Source organism: Cheilinus undulatus, linkage group 17, assembly GCF_018320785.1.
Source record: "Cheilinus undulatus linkage group 17, ASM1832078v1, whole genome shotgun sequence".
NCBI classification, from domain to species: Eukaryota; Metazoa; Chordata; class Actinopteri; order Labriformes; family Labridae; genus Cheilinus; species Cheilinus undulatus.
The window spans coordinates 26,591,771-26,610,473 of NC_054881.1; the positions used below are offsets into that span (position 1 = coordinate 26,591,771).

At 38.5% G+C, this 18,703-nt stretch overlaps 1 protein-coding gene across 3 annotated transcripts in view; it reads left to right on the forward strand.

The window, feature by feature from the left end:
• LOC121524976 (poly [ADP-ribose] polymerase tankyrase-1-like) overlaps positions 1-18,703 on the forward strand; it is a 140,159-nt gene that overhangs the window by 111,674 nt on the left and 9,782 nt on the right. For 2 of the 3 annotated variants that reach the window (XM_041810632.1, XM_041810634.1), the window contains 8 exons: positions 4,031-4,250; positions 6,105-6,214; positions 7,463-7,651; positions 9,027-9,107; positions 10,997-11,183; positions 11,287-11,366; positions 13,066-13,186; positions 14,838-14,935. In XM_041810632.1, coding sequence (XP_041666566.1) covers positions 4,031-4,250; positions 6,105-6,214; positions 7,463-7,651; positions 9,027-9,107; positions 10,997-11,183; positions 11,287-11,366; positions 13,066-13,186; positions 14,838-14,935 — 1,086 coding nt within the window. The remainder of the gene's footprint in view (positions 1-4,030; positions 4,251-6,104; positions 6,215-7,462; positions 7,652-9,026; positions 9,108-10,996; positions 11,184-11,286; positions 11,367-13,065; positions 13,187-14,837; positions 14,936-18,703) is intronic. The other variant, XM_041810635.1, reaches the window with a different exon arrangement.

An 18,703-nucleotide genomic window follows, 5' to 3' on the forward strand; every position in this document is an offset into this window, starting at 1 on the left:
ACATAAATCTCAGCCCTTACTCTCAGAACAGGCTCGTGGTTCAGAGATACAACAGCTGCCTCTGGGCACACTTTCACTGATTTGAGGTCTGGAGGCAGAGGTTAGAAACGCAGACAGATGATCGATTATTTGAGTAGGTGGGGAGGTTTGGCATTTTTCCACTCTGGTTGAAAAATCTCAGCCTTGTTGAATTTCAGTTGGATTTTCACCTCATATTTGTGATTTTTGTATGCACACTGTGATGCCCTCATTTCCCCTTTAGTGTTCTCACACTTGGTGTTAATCTGCCATGGCCCCAGGATCCAGCTTTTCTCTTTTTGAATAAACTATTTCAGAGTTCAGCAATAGGTTTTTCTTTTGTCTGCTCTGTTTGTTGTCAACTTCCTATTGTCCCTGTTTTTGTGTCGGATTTGTGCTCAGAATTAAACACTGCTGCATTTGCTCGCAGCATTGTGGTATTCTCAAGGGATCTTGTGGGATATACAAAACGCATATTAGCATTTTCTTTGTTAAAACTGAAGTACAAGAAGATAATTAATTTATTCTCATTTCTAGAAGAATCTAACTGGTGAGAGTCTGAACTCACATGACTTTTCTTCTTGGCAGGATGTTTTATTCTCCTGTAGTAGACCAACTGTTGTTCAAGCAGTGTGATTGTTTGGAGTTACTGTTATACAAACTAAAGCTTTTGAGGGCGACTTCCATTTGTTTTTCAAGTCACCATTCAGAATAAGATACTGAGATATTTTCACAACCATCGGATGGATTGCTATGACTTGTAATTGTTACACCCCACCTTAAAAAGAATCAATCTGCAAACTTACCCAGCAAAAAGCACACATGCAATCTTTAAACAGTTAAGAACAATTGAATTTATACGTAAAATTGCAAAAATCCTAATTATTAGTTAGTCTGGCATATAAAAACAAACATTATGATTAGAGTAAGGTCCAAAAAATGCTATCATTCCCATTAATCATGCTCTCTGGTGCACCTTTGTTAAGCTACCATAGTGGGGAAGCAACTGGTTGCTCCTCACCTTAGCATCTTGCTGCTCCCACAGTGATGGAAAGTAATGTTTTTGTTGCTCCCTTGGATGTCCCATTTCAGTTTAAAAAAAACTGCAAGCAGCTCACTGGATCTCTTAAGAAGTAATCAGCACCTTGTGAAATAAAACATTTCTCTCTTTTACTGTTCACTGTTTTTATTTACCCTTCTATCTATAGCATCTGTCTTTGCCATGGTAAAGATAATGTTATTACTAGGGCTGTCAAAGTTAACACGTTAATATCGCGTTAACTTAAAGTACTTTTAACGGCACTCATTTTTTTGTTGCATGATTAAGGCATGCACATTCTGTGTGACCCTCAAACCATCGCATAGTTTGCAAGATCAGGAAGCGGCGCCGTTGTGATGCAGTGCAGGTGAGCAGAAATGGATAAAGGAAAGAGATTTTTGAATGGCAGCAGGTTCAGCTTTCAGATCATGTCAGATAAAACTGAAGTTATCTGCTCCTACTGTCGACATGAACTGAGTTACCAGGAGTTGGTAGAGTCTTAAATAGCTCTACTAGCACACCGTCAATGTAGAGGGCTGCCCCCTTAGCCATGCTGGATTGTATACAGCAGAAATGCGTAGACAACTCCGCAAGCAGGGATGGACTCGCTATCTGGCATACCGGGAATTTCCCGGTGGACCGACACACTTTTGGGCCAGTATGATTTATTCATTTATTTATATCCGCTATGAGCTGGCTCTACAGCTGCACTGACGCTTTATACTGACTGTTGACTGTGCATGAAGTGAAGTACAACATAAGACAGTACAAATTACAAAGTAAAAGCATAACAAGGGACAGCTTTTTGACAAAGTTCTTTAGCTTAAAGGTAGGGTTGATAATTTTATCTATATACAGTTACTGCTGTATTGGTTAAATTTGTCTTCATTATGTGTTTTGAAGGCAATCTATTATGTCTTCATAAGAAAAAGGAACACACAGTTTTGTCATCTGAAGCAGCTATAAGCATCTCAGAACTTAAGTCACAGCCATAGAGCCTGGGTAGAGTTAGTTTCTTTGCCTCCGTCTTTCATTTCTTGTTTACAAGAAGGAGTCATTTTCAGCCATCCTTCGGTAAACTTTGGAGTTCCTCCAGTGTAGTGACGCGATGTGAATTTGTGTGCCCCTGCAAGTATATGCCCAGATAGAGTGATATGCTTCATGTCTCCACCAGGGCCTCACAGCAGTGTTTGGTCAAAGTTTTCATCGGCTCAAAGCTGCTCCAGTTGATCCAACTTTTCTGTTCCTTTTTCTGATCATATGAAGTTTGTATTGGCTTTGGGACATAACCAACCCTACTTTTAACTGTTCGGCTTAACTGGGTTGCCTTCATATAGAAAGCATCTACATTAGATCTCAGCAGATGCTGTCACATAAGCTCAGGATCGCTGGACTTCAATGAGTCATTTGGTACATGCTCTCCTGCAGTGATAATTTCATCAAATAAAACTATGAGAGCCTTTTTCTATGATTAAGTCTAGACTAAGACTAATCACAGACATATATTTGATTACTAAAACTGGAAAAAACTAAGATTAGCTTTTTCAAGTTGACTAAAAGTAGACTAAAATGTTATTTGGACAATCAAAATCCATGATATTTCTCTACTGTTGGTACATCTGTCGAAATTAAAAGCAGAGATCCCAGGTATGGCAGGGTGCATAGAACCCACTAACATGATTTGATACCAGATTCAGGCTAGAGAATAAATCCTTAGACTAAAAGTTAAGACAAAAATGTGAGGACTGTTCATGGACTAAAATTGTACGAAAGGTTTTTGAGTTTTCATTGACTAAAACTAGACTTAAACTAAAAGGCATTTAACCTAAAGACTAAGACTGAGACTAAAAGTAAAAATGACTGTCAAAATTAACACTACACTCGTTTGAATAATAATTCAAAAGTCAAGATCATAAATTATATTTTATCACATTCCTTTTTCCCCAAAATAAAAAATGCATTATTTTAAAGATATGAACATTGTAATGTTTACATTTAGAGTAGTGCAAAAAAACCCTTCTTAATAAAGGGGGCAAACAGGGGCTTATATTCTAATAAATAAAGGGGGAAATGCATTACCTCTTATGAGTCGGACAGATATTCATGAGAGAGATCTTGCGTGTTGCAAAATTTCTCACAGCTATATGGAAAGATGTTCCTAAGCTGACTTTGAGCTTAAAGTCACCTCAGGAACATTGTTAAACAAAAACTACATGTATTTTAATGTAAGTGTTCCTAGTTATAACTTAAGGGGTCTCTACTCCAATTTTCTGGATAGAGACCAAATTAACGTTAAAATATGATAAGATCCGCAGCAAAGACATAATAGGAAAGTAGAAGTAGGGCAGAAAATCCTACCATGAATATGTTAAAAAAAAAACCTTTGAAAATGGAAATACAGCCATGAGAGATGTATAATGGACAGTTTCAGGCCAGCACTGGGTACTCAGGGGAGTGGTCGCACAACATCCAATTTTAATGAGCAAATTTCAAAAGTTACAATGAAACGACAAGTCAAATCAGAACCTGGGAAACAGTTGGGCAATGAAAATTTCTGCTTCCTTCCCTTATCTCCTGGGTATGTGGTGTTTTCCACTTCACTGGATGTCCTGTCCTCACCTCCCTACCTCCTTTTCGTCTCTCCCTCTCGTCTCCTCTCTGGTGAATTACCTTCATGCACTTCTCACTCGTCACTTGTCATCGCCTGTTCCTCATCTGAGTGAAACGTTTCCACTGGGGTTTAAACGATAAGGGATTTTAGGGACTGGTACTTTTTAGACCTAAGCCAATGATAGATCTTTTGTTCTAACACTCCAGTCCTTAAATTGACTCTCTGTCAAGATTGATTTAACAGTTTGTTTAATTGCATATACTGTCTTCATTTTAGATTTCAGTCTGTTTAGAAACTTGTGCTCTCCCTTTATTTTTCTTTTCTTTCTATTAAATTTCTCCACTTTTACCCCTTTTCTGCAGCATGGAGCAGATCCCACCAAGAAGAACCGAGATGGGAACACACCTCTGGACCTTGTGAAAGATGGGGACACTGACATCCAGGACCTGCTGAGAGGAGATGCTGCGCTGCTGGACGCTGCAAAGAAAGGCTGCCTGGCCAGGGTGCAGAAGTTATGTAGCCCTGACAACATTAACTGTCGGGATACACAAGGACGAAATTCAACTCCACTGCACCTTGCCGGTAAGATGCATTTGGATGCACTATATAAGGCTACTGGCAAACATCCACGTTTAAAGGACATATTTATTACTTCCCTCTGCATTAACATAAAGGATAAATCAAGTGGTTATTGGGGTTTTGCTTGCAGGAATTTAACCTACTTTGAAATATGTGCTGGTACCAAATATGCAGGCTTTAGCATCATACAAACAGCTGCTCTCCTGGGATTATGGCTAAGTGCAAGGCCAAGAACAGGATAAAAACACATCCTAACAGCTTAAGTCTTGAGAACAAGGACATCCCTGTCAGAAAAAAGAGGGATTGTTAGCAATCTGTCTATTATTCTCAAAAAATCAATTGATTTAGCTGATGTGAAAGAGAATCCTTGATATGCATAAAGTTTAGCATGCAGACAAGTGACTGATTGAAAGCCACATTTTACTGATGTGCTACACAGATCTTTCTAGGATTGAATACCAGCAACTTGATGCCTATAGTAATTGTTGATGAAGTTTAATAATGAGATGTAAATCTATTATGGAGGAAACATCCATGAAAAAGGCTGGATGGTTGTCTTTGGTTACCAATGATGGTCTTATATCCATGAATGCTCTAAAGCCCTTGTTTGCACATGGAAGTGGTTTATAAGAACATGAATACTGCTTCCTAGTATTTCTGTTTGTCAAACCATTCTTACAAATGGTTCCAGTCAAATCAGCAAAGCATTACAGAAATTACTGGCATTAAAAAAGCAGAAAAATTGTCATAAAATCAATAAGAAAAAAATGATACTACATAAGATAATAAGTTAGCATTTGTTAATAAAACTCTTGTGGTTAACAGAATTGAATAATGGTAAAATAGTATATGGGTATGATGTTGATAAAAACTGGCTTTCAGGTTTTATTAGAAACGCTGCATATTAGTGTTAAATAACACTAATATCATGTCAGTAATTGTCACATTGTACTACATTTCTCAAGCCTATAGCTATAGTATACTGCATTGCCCTTGGTCCTTAAACAAACTTTGAACATTTTTGACACACTGCAGGCACCTAAATGCATACTCATATTTATGCAGGATCTGTTATCATGATGTGATAACCTTCAGAGATAACAAGAAACGTTTCACTTTTCAGCGACAGGTTTTGACCTCGTACTTTAAAAATGAAGAGAAAAGGAGAGTCAGAGTTTAGTATTATTTTTGTCACTTTTTTCATTATGCTTCTGATATACTCATAGACACAAACTGAGCCATGAATAATGTGTAAATTACATTTTTCCTGCCATCAGCATTTTGGCTTTCATGCTTAGTGATCACAAGGGTATCAGATGGATAATTGTTTTTTTTCAGGGCCAGGTTAAAGTGGTTGTGAATCGGGAGTTGAACAAAAGTAGCCAGTGTTAAAGATTATTGGCTCTCAAACTGCTGCTTTTTTCTTTCTTCTGGTGGGAAAATTGACTAGTCTTTTTCTATTCATTTTCAGAGCCTTTATTCAAAGACGGCTTCATGCCAGACGTTTTAATAAAGTACATCTTAATTCAAAAATATGTTACAGTGTGAGTGGCACTTTTAAAGTCAAGAAAGTGCTAAAACACTTTGAAGATGTGTTTTATTTCTCATACATCAGACCACTTAGACACACACCCACACTCACTCTGCCTTGATGTACTTGCTTGTGAAAGAAAAAGATGATTATATGCTGTCATAACGCTGCTGGTGTAGGCCGACATGGCTCTGTCTTTCTCGCTTTATTTCCTCCTGTCTTGTTACCTGAATATATTCTTGTCTCCTCTCTTCTCTTTTATGTTTCTGTCATTCACTGTCTATCCATCTTTTCCATATCTTCATTTAACCTGTGCACCTCTCCAGCTGGCTATAACAACCTGGAAGTAGCAGAGTATCTGTTGGAACATGGAGCCGATGTGAACGCGCAGGACAAAGGAGGGCTGATACCTTTGCACAATGCTGCTTCATACGGGGTAAGACACGCAAACATGCACAGAGTCCTTCAGAGGACTCACTTGGCATGCAGACCTCAGGGAATTCAGATCACAGGTTCAGTTTGGAGATGCTTACCATTACCTTCTTAAAGATCTATGCACATAGTGTAAGATGACACTCCTACTATGAACTCCTTAACTTTGCTCTCGGGACCATGATGGAGATTTCTTCTAATTTTGACATTTTATTGACAAGAATTTATGTAAAGAAAACATTTGAAATATTAAATCTGCTATTGAACAAAACAAAGAGTCAAACACAAAAGAATCATCATTTTAAAAAAAACCGAAAAAAAAACTGACCTAACAGGCATATTCAGCCCAACCATCAGAAGAGCCCTTGTAAGAACCCAAACCCAGGCAACACAAGAAACTGACAGTATACATTGAGACGAGGAAGACCAGGGTCGTATGATTTTTAAGCAAACAGATTAGATCAAAAGAATAGAAAGAGATAAAAAATCATTTTGAAAAATTAAAACACATAAAGCATTAAAAGGTTAAGCAAAGCATTGCTTGCAAGCTTACAAGCAATGTCAGGATTTGTCACATACATGGTTCTGACAGGGACTAAAATCTGTTCTACCTTTAGATGCTCAATTTTACTCAGGGTAGGAGAAGCTATTTTATTTCCAATTTTTTTCCCACATTCAAATGATATTCACCTGTATTTCAATCTTAAATTCTCTTAAAAAGAGCTTAAAGCCACGCTTTCGCTTCATCTTGGTTTTCTACTCAAAGCTCACCAACAGTTTGCTACCTATGGAGTTGTGAAACACACGTTTGAATAAAAATTTGATGAGCTCTCCGTTTTGGAGAACACTCTTACACACATTTAAGCATCTCCCACTGGTGTCAAGAAACAAGCTACAGTGTGTTTGATGCTATGACAAGAGCTTGAGACTGACGATGAAGAAAAAGAACAGGGAAAGAAGGAAAGAAAGCACCGGTGGGAAAACAAAAATCATGGTGTAGTTAATAATTCACACAAAATTTTTGTTCCAGAAAATCCCACGTATCACGTTTTCTGTGATCACAATTTTTATAGCGCTCACTCTCTAGACTTCACACATTTGATCTTGTTAAATTATTTTTTTTCTCTTTTTTGGATGTCTTACTTTTCTTTTCTCCACTCTCATTATATTATCTGTCTTCTCTGCTCCTATTTCTTATTCTGTTTATCATCTTTGCTCCCGACTTTCCTTCATCTCTGCCTCCTCTGTCTAGCACGTGGACATAGCTGCCCTCTTGATCAAATACAACACGTGCGTTAATGCCACAGACAAGTGGGCGTTTACCCCCCTGCATGAAGCAGCACAAAAGGGGCGGACCCAGCTCTGCGCTCTGCTATTGGCCCATGGAGCCGATCCTACAATGAAAAACCAAGAGGGGCAGACACCGCTTGACTTGGCAACGGTATGGAAGTTTCAGAGCTTGTCCTCATTTCTCTACATGAGGAGCTTAACTTCTGTTTTGAGTAAGCACATGACAATATCGTTAGCTCAAACTGAATGCTTATGGTTAACTATGTAGAAGTGAAGCATCGTGAAGAAAGTTTGCTGATTCTAGAAAGTGGAACAAGGAGCTCTCAAACTCTGTGCACCCTAATGAGGCTTCCTAACAAGCCTCCTAATAGGGATCTCATTTAACTGTAGGTACCAAAGTTTGAGTCTCCCCAAGAGAACAAGAAGTCACTGCAGCTGACATGCACTGCAAGTGAAGAACAGTGTGTAATGTTGATCAAGTTACTTTATATCTCAGTCAGATTAGAGATTAAATATGCTGAAAGCACTTTCTGTGAATGAACACATGAATGAAGTGATACTGTTGAAAAAGCTAATTTATTGACCATTAAATGGAGCCGCACAACATCCTAGATGTTGATGCACTGAGCTCCACAGTGCAAAAAAAAAAAAGCTTCTAAATTAAGACTGATTCTCCTTATTACTCAGCCACTTTGCAGGATGGCTCCCTGAGATACTCCTGACAAAGTGCTTTAAATAACAACAACAACCAAAAGACAGATTCTTAAAAAAAAGTCTAGCTATAGTTCAGAGCTTAAATATGCTTTTAAATTTTTGAGACTCAAGATGAACAGAATAAATAAAAATTGAACTGAAGTAGTTCTCCTGATTCTGCTTTAAACAGCACAAACTCACCAAGCAACCAAGTTAATGGGCATTTTACTGTAAACAGCTCTGTAACAACACAGTGACACCCAAATCTCCAATGCTGGAGACAGGACACCTGCAGAGTGTGCGCGATGCACGGGAGACTTGCCACACAGAAGTCTGTCATTGCTTTTGCCATGTTTCGTGCACTGTCATGTAGCACGACATGCACGTTCTTTATCTCTATTTTGCATATCTGAAACATGTTATCAAAAGCAGCTGCAATTGCAGTTGCTGAGTGAGCACTCTACGTGACTGGAAACAAAGTGTTACAGTTCAGGTAAGGCTATAAGCACCTGCTAGGTATAACATAGTGGGGCTTTAAATGCAACAAATTCAACTTTTGAGAGAAAAATAAAGTAATTGGCTTACAAATTAAAAGTTAAATTCATAAAAAAACAAATGCTCAATTGCTCAGTTTATTTATTTATATTTATTTATTATTTATTTATTCACAATAAGCTGCTATATAAGCCAAACCCTAAAATTCTGCATCAGCATTTAGCTTTATACCATTTAAGCCCTTAAGTGTGTAGATATGCTTTGTTCTCTTAGGTGGAAAATTATAAAGAATATATCAACAGTAAATCTGTATCATTCTTCATATTCCTTCATTGCAGGCTGATGACATTAGAGCACTACTGATAGATGCCATGCCACCAGATGCCCTGCCTAGCTGTCTGAAACCCCAGGCCACTGTGGTAAGTGCCCAAACATGTTTGTGCAAGCATTGACAAAGGCCTTTTACTTCCTCCAGGGATGTTCAAATTAATTTTCTGAAATAAAAACTACCAAAAAGGGCCTGATTGAAATTGGTGCTCTGAAATCACCTTATCAGTTCTACTGAAGGAACTAAAAGGAATTCTCAGTATATGTTAGCTCTTAACCCTTGATACCCCAAGCCAGTTTTTGCTTGTTTTTTTGGTGTGTGAAAAAATACCTGTAGAATCTCAACCCTTTTAATTACAATTAAGATTTAGACATTATTTTTTCAGGACATCCTGGACTATCAGAATATGTCTGCTGTAAAGAGGTTGTATGATCAAAAAGACCAAATAAAAGAACAATTCGTAAATTGAATCTCATTGGTACTCAATACCCATTACACCCAGTTCAATGATGAACAAGCATTTTCACATCTGCATCAAGTTCCTACAGGCCTTGTCTGTCAGGGCAAAAAACAACAACTTTCTAACAAACACACAACAGAAACCATCACTATCATTTACCTCCATAAAACCACTTTACATTTTGCATACGAGGTATTCCAGTGTGTAAAATGCACATGAATCCCGTTTTAGGTGTGCATACATCCTCTTTTCAGTATTTGGGCAATAAAAGAACATTTTTCTTACCTTTCCAAACTTGCAGAAAAGTATCTTGTCTCTTGTTGATCTTTGGAAAGAAATTGGAGCATCTTGTTTTGCCGACAGGCTAACAGGAAGTTGTAATTTACTTCTTGGGTTTTTCCAACATAACATGCAATAAATAGTCAGCTCATCGTGGATTTAGCCATGTGGATTTGTAGTATCAAAGCTCTGAATAAACACAGTGCTTTGTGCCAGGATTAAAAATGTTTTGGAAGGGATATTAATGCTAAGGAGTCTTCTGTAGATTGGCAAACAGGTCAGCTTCCAATCACAATTTACTCCACAGAGATCCATGTTATGGTTCCTGAGATACTGAAGGAAAAAAGTCTACACGCACATCCAAACCTAAGTGGGCAGGTGCTGAGTTGAAAAAGACACTGCCTGCTCTTCATCAGACTCTGATGAAGAGCAGCTCTGCTTGAAACGTCACTACTTTGGTGCAGTAAATAATTATATTTTTGGAGTCCTGCAGTGTGCGAGACGTTTTTCTGTTCCTGAGATACTGTAAACAATGCATGCGCTACTGCTTGGGGTCATTGGCAAACCAGCAGGGTTCGGAGGGTTAATTATCTGATGTTGGGTAAAGTGTAATGGCTAAGAACACTTAAAGGTTGAATACAAAGCCTTGTAGACTGTAGCCAGCCTTTAATTAAGCACTAAAATAACTTAAACCGTTGGCTACACTGTAAGGGATGAAAGCAGTTGAAATATCAGATGACGTTTAGGACTAAAAACAGCTGACTCCTTGGTTAAAATGAAAAGAAGGCCATCGTTAAACATATCAAAAGCTATAGATAAAGATTTCAAAATCCATCCATCCACTTTCTATACCACTTATCCTGTCGGGGGTCGCAGGGAAGATTGCAAAATCATTGACTGTAAACAGCAACAATACCATATTTTACTTTTGTGCTTAGTCTAAAGCAGTTTAAGTTTGCTTTAGTACAGAAAGTCAAAATAAGCAAACAAACTGGACTTTTAAAAAAGACCTTTAAAAAGAAACTCTTCTGGATGTGCCGGTAGTCGAGTGGTTAAGGCGCGTGCCATGTACGCAGGCAACCCAGGTTCAAATCCAGCCTGTGGCACTGTTTCCTGCATGTCTCTCCCCGCTCTCTTCCGTGTTTCTGACTCTATCCACTGTCCTATCAAATAAAGGCAAAAAGGCCAAAAATAAATCTTTAAAAAAAAAAGAAAAAAAGAAACTCTTCTCTGATTCTCAGGTGAGTGCTAGTGTGGTGAGCACAGGTGCAGCAGGCGGTGTCGTCATCTCTCCCTCTCCATCCCCGTCCTGCCTGTCTGCAGCCAGCAGCATAGACAACCTGACTACAACCATAAGTGACATCACTGTGGGCGGGGCTACTGGACCAGCAGATGGAGCTTCTGGGTCTGAGAGGAAAGAGGGAGAAAGTATGTACTAACAAGTTCTTCTGAACCAGAGATTTGATTCTTTTACCTGCTAAGGAGTCCCAGATGTTATTGATGTGTTAATGGTATCACTGTGTCTCTGCAGCTCTGCTTGATATGACCATCAACCAGTTTTTGAAGAGTCTGGGGCTGGAACACCTCAGAGACATCTTCCAGAGGGAACAGGTACAAATATATTTTTTGTGTTTTTGAGAACTCTAAAGTAAGAAAAAATACATTTCCCTCAGGAGTAGAAAAAAAAGGAAGGTTTGAAACGTCTTATGTGCACCAAGTCATAGATTATTTCAGTCAATATATTTGATTCAGAGTGTACAACCCTCTATTCTTTTTTAAAATTAGTTTTCTTCTATTTTTCATTCATTTTCACCATTTCCATCTTTTTAAAAAAGAATCAAAGCCAATCAAATGGGGCAACAGGTCATCCTTCTGTATAAATCATGAAATTCAAATGTAAACCAGTTTTAATTTGTGTCAAGTGCTGATATTCCAACTGTAACATGCTATCAAGACAGCCGTTGGAGGAAGCATCACACCTGTACAATATTAACGTGTTAAGAGAGAAAGAGAGAGAGAGAGAAGTAAACAGATGGGGTGTCAGAAAGATAAGAAAACAGACCGGCAAAGAGACAGAAATAGAAAGTGAAATTGAAAGGTGACGGCTGGCAAAAGGCTAAGCAGAAGTGGTAGAGTAGAAGCAATATGGAGGATGTGTGATTGTGTGGTTTTTCCCCTGAAGGGAAACAGGCCATCATTAGTATTCAGTTGAAGAGTGAGATAGAGGTGAGAGTCAGCCGGGTGTTAATGGAAAAGTTCATTCTCATTTCAGAAGAGCACAAACAGAGACCCAGAGTTTGAAAAGATAAAGCAATTTAATAGATGTTATTAAAGTTCTAAACTTTAATTTGTTTTGTTCAATTTGAAATTATGCAGTTAAAGTAAATCAAAAACACAACCTCCTTTTGCCTTAATGATGGTAAATCTCATTTTAACTTACTGAGTAATTATGACTCCTTTTCTGCTAACAGGGTTTACAGCTAATTTGTGTTTTATTGTGAAAGAGCATAAAAAAAAAAACTTGTGCAACATAAAGTAAAATCATGCAATTGTAGAATATAGAATTAAAACATTAGCTTCCATTGTCATCTAGATTTAACAAAATCTTGCAATCTTGATAACTGATTTTTTTTTTCTTTGAGCAATAGTTCCTGACAGGCTGCTCTGATGGTACTTTTCTATCACAGTTATGAAACCTTCACTCCTCAAAACATTAAACAGGCTTGTATGCCATTTTTATTTTGGCTGATTACATCATATTGAGTGTGACAAAGTATTTTTCTGTGTCAGTATAGCTTAGCTGCAGTAAATTTTAAGCTGAGATGATAAACACCTATGGCAGTGATTACAGGAACAGAGCAGGTAAAGGTTATAGTTTCAAAAGTGGAGTTATCTCTGCCTCCAGCATGAATCTCATACCTGCTCTCTCTGAGCAGACCTGGATTCTTTAGCATCATAAATTTGTACAATGATGGTGTGAATACTGACATTAATTTATGAACATTTTCCTTATGGTGTTTAATCTTTCTGATGAATATTTGTCACTCATATTGTCTTACAAAGTGTCTTACTTGGCATAGAGTGTCAGTCTGGCAGGTAAGTTAACAGCGCAACCTACCATTATGATCACCAAGACGATTTTTCTTTATTTGTTTTTCATCTTCTTTATTAGAGTATGTGCAAACAGCTATGGGGTTCGTTATTTGCATTTATGATCATTGAAAAATGTTACTTTTCCTGGATATTTACTTTCTTTAGAAGCTGCAACTACAAGCAGGACTAACATGGCCTCTCATATGTTTCTGGGCAGATTTCACTGGATGTACTGGCAGACATGGGCCATGAAGAGCTCAAAGAGATTGGCATCAATGCTTACGGTCACAGACACAAACTCATCAAGGGCATTGAGAGGCTGCTGGGAGGCCAACAAGGTCAGGAAAATAATGACATAAACCAAAGGGTACTGTTAGAGGGAAATACTGTTATACTAGTCAATAAGTTTTTGTTTAAATTTCACTGGTGAGCAATAACGTATTTTACAAGCTGAAATAAAAAGTATAATTGACATGCCGGAAAGACCCATCTTAAATTAACTTAATAGCTTAAAAGAATTAACACTGGAAATGTTTAAATTAAGACATGAACAAATACATACATTACCAACAGATTCTCAATGTGGAGAAAAAAATCTAGGAAGGCAATATGAAGATCTGGAATCATTTTTGTAGCAGACATGTTGCAGTGTTGGATGAATGGTCCACAATATGGACAGAAGTATTTGGCTGACTGTCCTTTACACCAACAGGGACTGTAATGACATTGTATTTTTCAAATGCGTGTACTTTAATATGTAGTTTGCCCCCCATTTGCAGCTATAACAGTCTCCACTCTTGGAGGGCTTTCCACAAGAATTTGAAGTATTTTTGTGGGAATTTGTGACCATTCATTCTGTAGAGCCTTTATGAGGTCAGGCACTGATGTTGGATTAGAAGGCCTGGCTCGCAATCACCGTGCCAGTTCATCCCAAAGGTGCTCGATGTGGTTTAGGTCAGGGCTCTGTGTGGGCCAGTCAAGTTCTTCCATTTCGGGCTCATCAAACCATGTCTTTATAGTTTTGCTTTGTGCACTGGGGCACAGTCATGTTGGAATAGGAAAGGGCCTTCCCCAAAGTTGGAAGCATAGAATTGTCTGAAATGTCTCGGTATGCAGAAGCATAAAGATTAGCCTTCACTGAAGATAAGGGGCCCAAACCCTGAAAAACAGCCCCATACCATTATCCCTCCTCCAGCAAACTTCATAGGTGGCACAATGCAGTGAGGCAGGTAACATTCTCCCAGCATCTGCCAAACCCATTGTTGCCTATCTGACTGCCAAACAGAGATGTGTGATTCGTGACGCTACAGAACAAGTTTCCACTGTTCCACAGTCCAGAATCAGAGCTTTATACCACCCTGTCTAACACTTGGCTTTGGTCTTGGTGATGTGAGGCTTGCGTGTAGCTGCTCAGCCACAGCAACCCATCATAAATGAAGCTCCAGATACACAGTTGTTGTGCTTACATTAATGCCAGTGGAGGTTCAGAATGCTTTAGCTATGGAATCACGAGAACATGAGTGACTTCTACACACCATGCACCCTAGCAGTCATTGACCCCACTCTATGATTTTACGTGTTCCTTCATTTTGTGGCCGAGTTGCTGATGTTCCTATATGCTTCCACTTTCTAATATCACTCACAGTTGACTGTGGATAGCCAGCAAGTAAGAAATTTCACAGACTGTCTTATTGCAGAGATGGCATCCATCACTGTACCATGCTTGAAGTCACTAAACTCTTCAGAACGACCTACTTTGTATCACAAATGTAAATGGAGACAGCATGGCTAGGTGCTTGATTGTACACAACTTTGGCAACGGGTCTGATTGAAACACCTGTATCCAACAATTATCAGTTATCAGGCCAAATACTTTTGTCCATATAATTTATATTAAGAGAATTTATGCTTTGAACTAACTGTCAGTGTCATAATTCATGTTTGCTTGAATTATCTGCCCTTGATTAACTTTTGAAAGTGTATTTGCAGGTCCAAACCCCTACCTGACATTCCACTGCTCCAGTCAGGGCACCGTGCTCATTGACCTGGCACCTGATGACAAAGAGTTCCAGTCAGTGGAGGAGGAAGTAAGCAAACCCACTGTCATACACACATGCACACATATTAAACTTAATATTTAACACAGACACCACACAAACTAAGGTTGATTTTTTTTTACCCTAACCCTTCAAGCAGTTGGCTTTGTGACTTTGTGATTTTCCCCTGCTGGGTTTGGAGTTCTTTCTGTCACTGGCAATTTCAGCCATCTGGCAAAGGACACACTCGACAGTGTTAGAACTGTGCTGACAAGAAACCACATATCAATGTACTTGCTCTCTTGCCTTATAAATGAGAGTAGTAATACAGTGAGACAGCAGATATTGGTCTGAATGAGTTTTGAATTAATGAGGATTGTCAGATGTTAACAGAAATTTAACAGGTAATTTAAATCCTAAATTTTACTCAAGAACTTGAAAAATGCTTGACATGAAGTCTAACGAGACATTTTCTTACACCAGAAAATGTGGGTTAAGTGCTTCTGTCTATAATACACCCACTGTTATAGTCATCAGTCATTCTGTTATTAAGATGATAAAATGAGTAAGTGAGAGACATTAATCACTTAAAGCTGCTGTAGCTGCTGCACAGTTCTACTTCATTTCTTTTTGGGAACTCAGCTCCGTCTTTTTCTTTGCTGATGCCACACTTGCAGCTGCACTCATCTACATTTCCCACAGGCATTATGTAGGCATCTACCTTGATTGATGAGCTGCATCATGAGCTGGTCCTGTTTACTGCCAATAACAAGCCTCCTGTGTGATCAGATCAGAAGTTTGCTTCTCTTAATACAACTGTTGATCCCTGGCTTTAAAACATGTCTCATGTGTCTCCAGTGACTACTTGTGTTTAAATTTAATTTCCCAGCTCTGTGTGCAGAAATGATTTCTGTTATACGAAACATTTTCCATTATCTTCATTGCCTGTACACTTAAGTGTCATGGGGGGGCTTGAACCAATCCCAGGTGACACTGAGCTGGACATTATTATTAATCCCTTAAACTTTACAGTAGTTGTTTTTTCTAATAATTTATTTAACCATTATTTAATTCTCAGGAATCATAAACATCAATTGGTAGGAAACAAATTAACTGCAGAGAGAGAAGAGAGGTCATGTGGGGAAGCAAAGGGGAAATGGTTCAGTGGGCTTGATGGAAAAACTCAATATTGAAGCTTTCTCTGAACATGACGCCTGATGTTACTCTTAAGTTTTGCACTTTTTTAGCAAAGTTTATGAACTTCACTGAAGAGTCACACTGGATTTTATGTGAACTGTGACAGATGTTTGTGCAATATAGACGCTCATCCTCTTTAAGTAGTGTCTGTATCCTAACTTGATGCTTCTTAATGAGACTCTAATGCATAAACTATGGCTTTTGCATGATTGAAAAGAAATGAGAAATAATAGAACTAAAGGATTTTGACAAAGCACAGTAGAGAAGTGTTTTATTAGTTACACAAGATTGACAGGCAAGTAGTCTGTTATTCATTGTCTTAGATTCTACTTTTATGTTCAGTAGGCAGTAATTCAAATTGGTCCAGGACAGATCCAGTTGGAATAATTCTTAGTCATTTTTTAATGTGGTCTTTATCTGGCACGTCCGTTCTCTTCAATGGATTGATGTAGAACAGTGGCTCAAATCTGATTTAAAAAGAGCAGTTTTCAGTGTGCATTGTGCAAGTCAAACTATCAAGAAGAAATCAGATTTAGTTCACTTTGACCTGCAGCCATCTTTCTTACTTGCATCATAGGCTGCTTTCACAATGTAGACCAAAGTGACCCGAATTGGATATTTGCTTCTAAGTGGCTCAGATATAACCTTGATAAGCCAATTCATTAGCCATGTTCCATGTCTGGCAAATCTATCTTGCTAAGCTTCAAACTGAAACACTTGTTCCCAGCCAGAGCAATGTTGGACCAATCAGCATCATTTGAGGAGAAAGAGGTAGTAGCTAAGGGTGTGATTGAGCTGTCATGTAGTAAGCCTGTAAACAAAGTGGGCGGTTACAGATTAATGTGGATGCAGTTGATTTTTTTTTCATTTATCAGAACTGGACAACATTCTTTGTTGAAGAAAAGCAACCCCGGGCACCGGTGTAGCTCAGTGGATAAAGCAGGCTCCCATAAGCAGAGGCTATAGTTCTCCATTCCTGGTCTTGGTGCATGTCATCCCCCTTTCTTATTTCCTGCCTCCCTCCAGTTGTCCTTTCAGAATAAAGGTAAAAAGGCCACAATTTAGTGTAAAGGAGGAGAAAAAAAACAAATGAAAGTTTTTCTTGGTGGAAAAAACAATGTTTTTAACTCTTCTCCTGACTGGCTTTATCAAGAGTTCGATTTTATCAGCTGGCTCCATTGGTGGTGAACAACGGCAAATACATGTTATGTATTTTACTCCCTTGGGTGGTACACACCTACCATCTTTTTGCTCTGATTGGCTCGTGATGAATGTATCACTCAGAACAAACACGTTCTGAGGTTTTCTGTTTTTTTGTTTTGTTTTGGTTTGGTTTTTTTTTAAAGGCTAAGCCCTTCCCAAAACCCCTCTTAGCTTTTGGGTTGTTTCCCATTGGATGGGAAATATACCCCATGCCATGGATATAAAAACCCTCTCAGGTTGGCTATGATTTTTATTATTTTTATGATGATTTGAAATGATCAAGTCACATGGAATCCATCTTTTCAAATCATATTTGGGACACCTCCATATGTGGACTCATGAAGTTCACCCCATCTTGAATTGATATTTGAGGCTTGCAGTGTGAATGCACCCTTGGGTTCTGGTGATAATAGCCCCTAAGGCATTTCATTTTTGCAGCTCTGTCACTTAGCTCTGCTGCTGATTCATCTTTGTACCCAGCCATTGCATCAATAACAGTGTGTTGCTATGTGCAGTTTCACATTGCACACACATTGCTTTTCAGCGTGGCAAAAGCATGAGAGGTACAGCAAGAAAACAAACAGCAGTACATCAGGTAGACACACACACACAGTGTTGTTCTGCCCTACTGACTTCAATATTACACACTACCACTGTCTTCCTCCTGTTATGCCTTGGTTACTAGGGGCAGTAGGCTTCTCTCCACTCTGCTGGTGTGCTTTACACATTGCAGACAATGTGTAACAGGGGCATATATATATCCCATCCTTAACTGGAAAAAGAAGTGACAATTGAGAGGATTGGAGGGCTTTTTTAGATTTATTTTGCAGCTTTTATGCCTTTTTTAGAGAGGCAGGCACCAGTTCTGAAAATTATAGCTGTTGTCCATGTTTCAAATTACAATTTAGCTGATGCAGAAACCGATGTATTTTTTTAGTACTTTCTTTGGTTTAACACTCCCACTGTACCTTTTTTTTCCTGACATTTAAACATGAAAACAGATGAGAGCTTGTTTAATAGGTGACTTCTTCAGCCCAGTAAAATTAAAAATCCTCTTTGAGTCAGCAGTTAATGAATCCGATGCCAACATTGCATTGATCAGATGCAACATATAAATATCGAGTAGTGATACTTTGGAGGGTTATCATTTGCTGACGGCAAATGATTGTTCCGGACCAATATTGTCAAATACAAATGTTAAACCAATGCATCGGTGAATCCCCACTTTTTCTTAAACTTTCAACAAGGGATATTCTTGTTAAAGGACAAGAAAAAAACTGACAGGATGGTACCTTGAAACAGGAGAGAGATGTGACCTACGATTAGTGTTTGAAATTCTGCACAGACAGACAGGATAAACATATTTCAATAAGAAGAGCGTAGATAAGACAGATTGTGTCTCTGTCACTGTTAACAGTG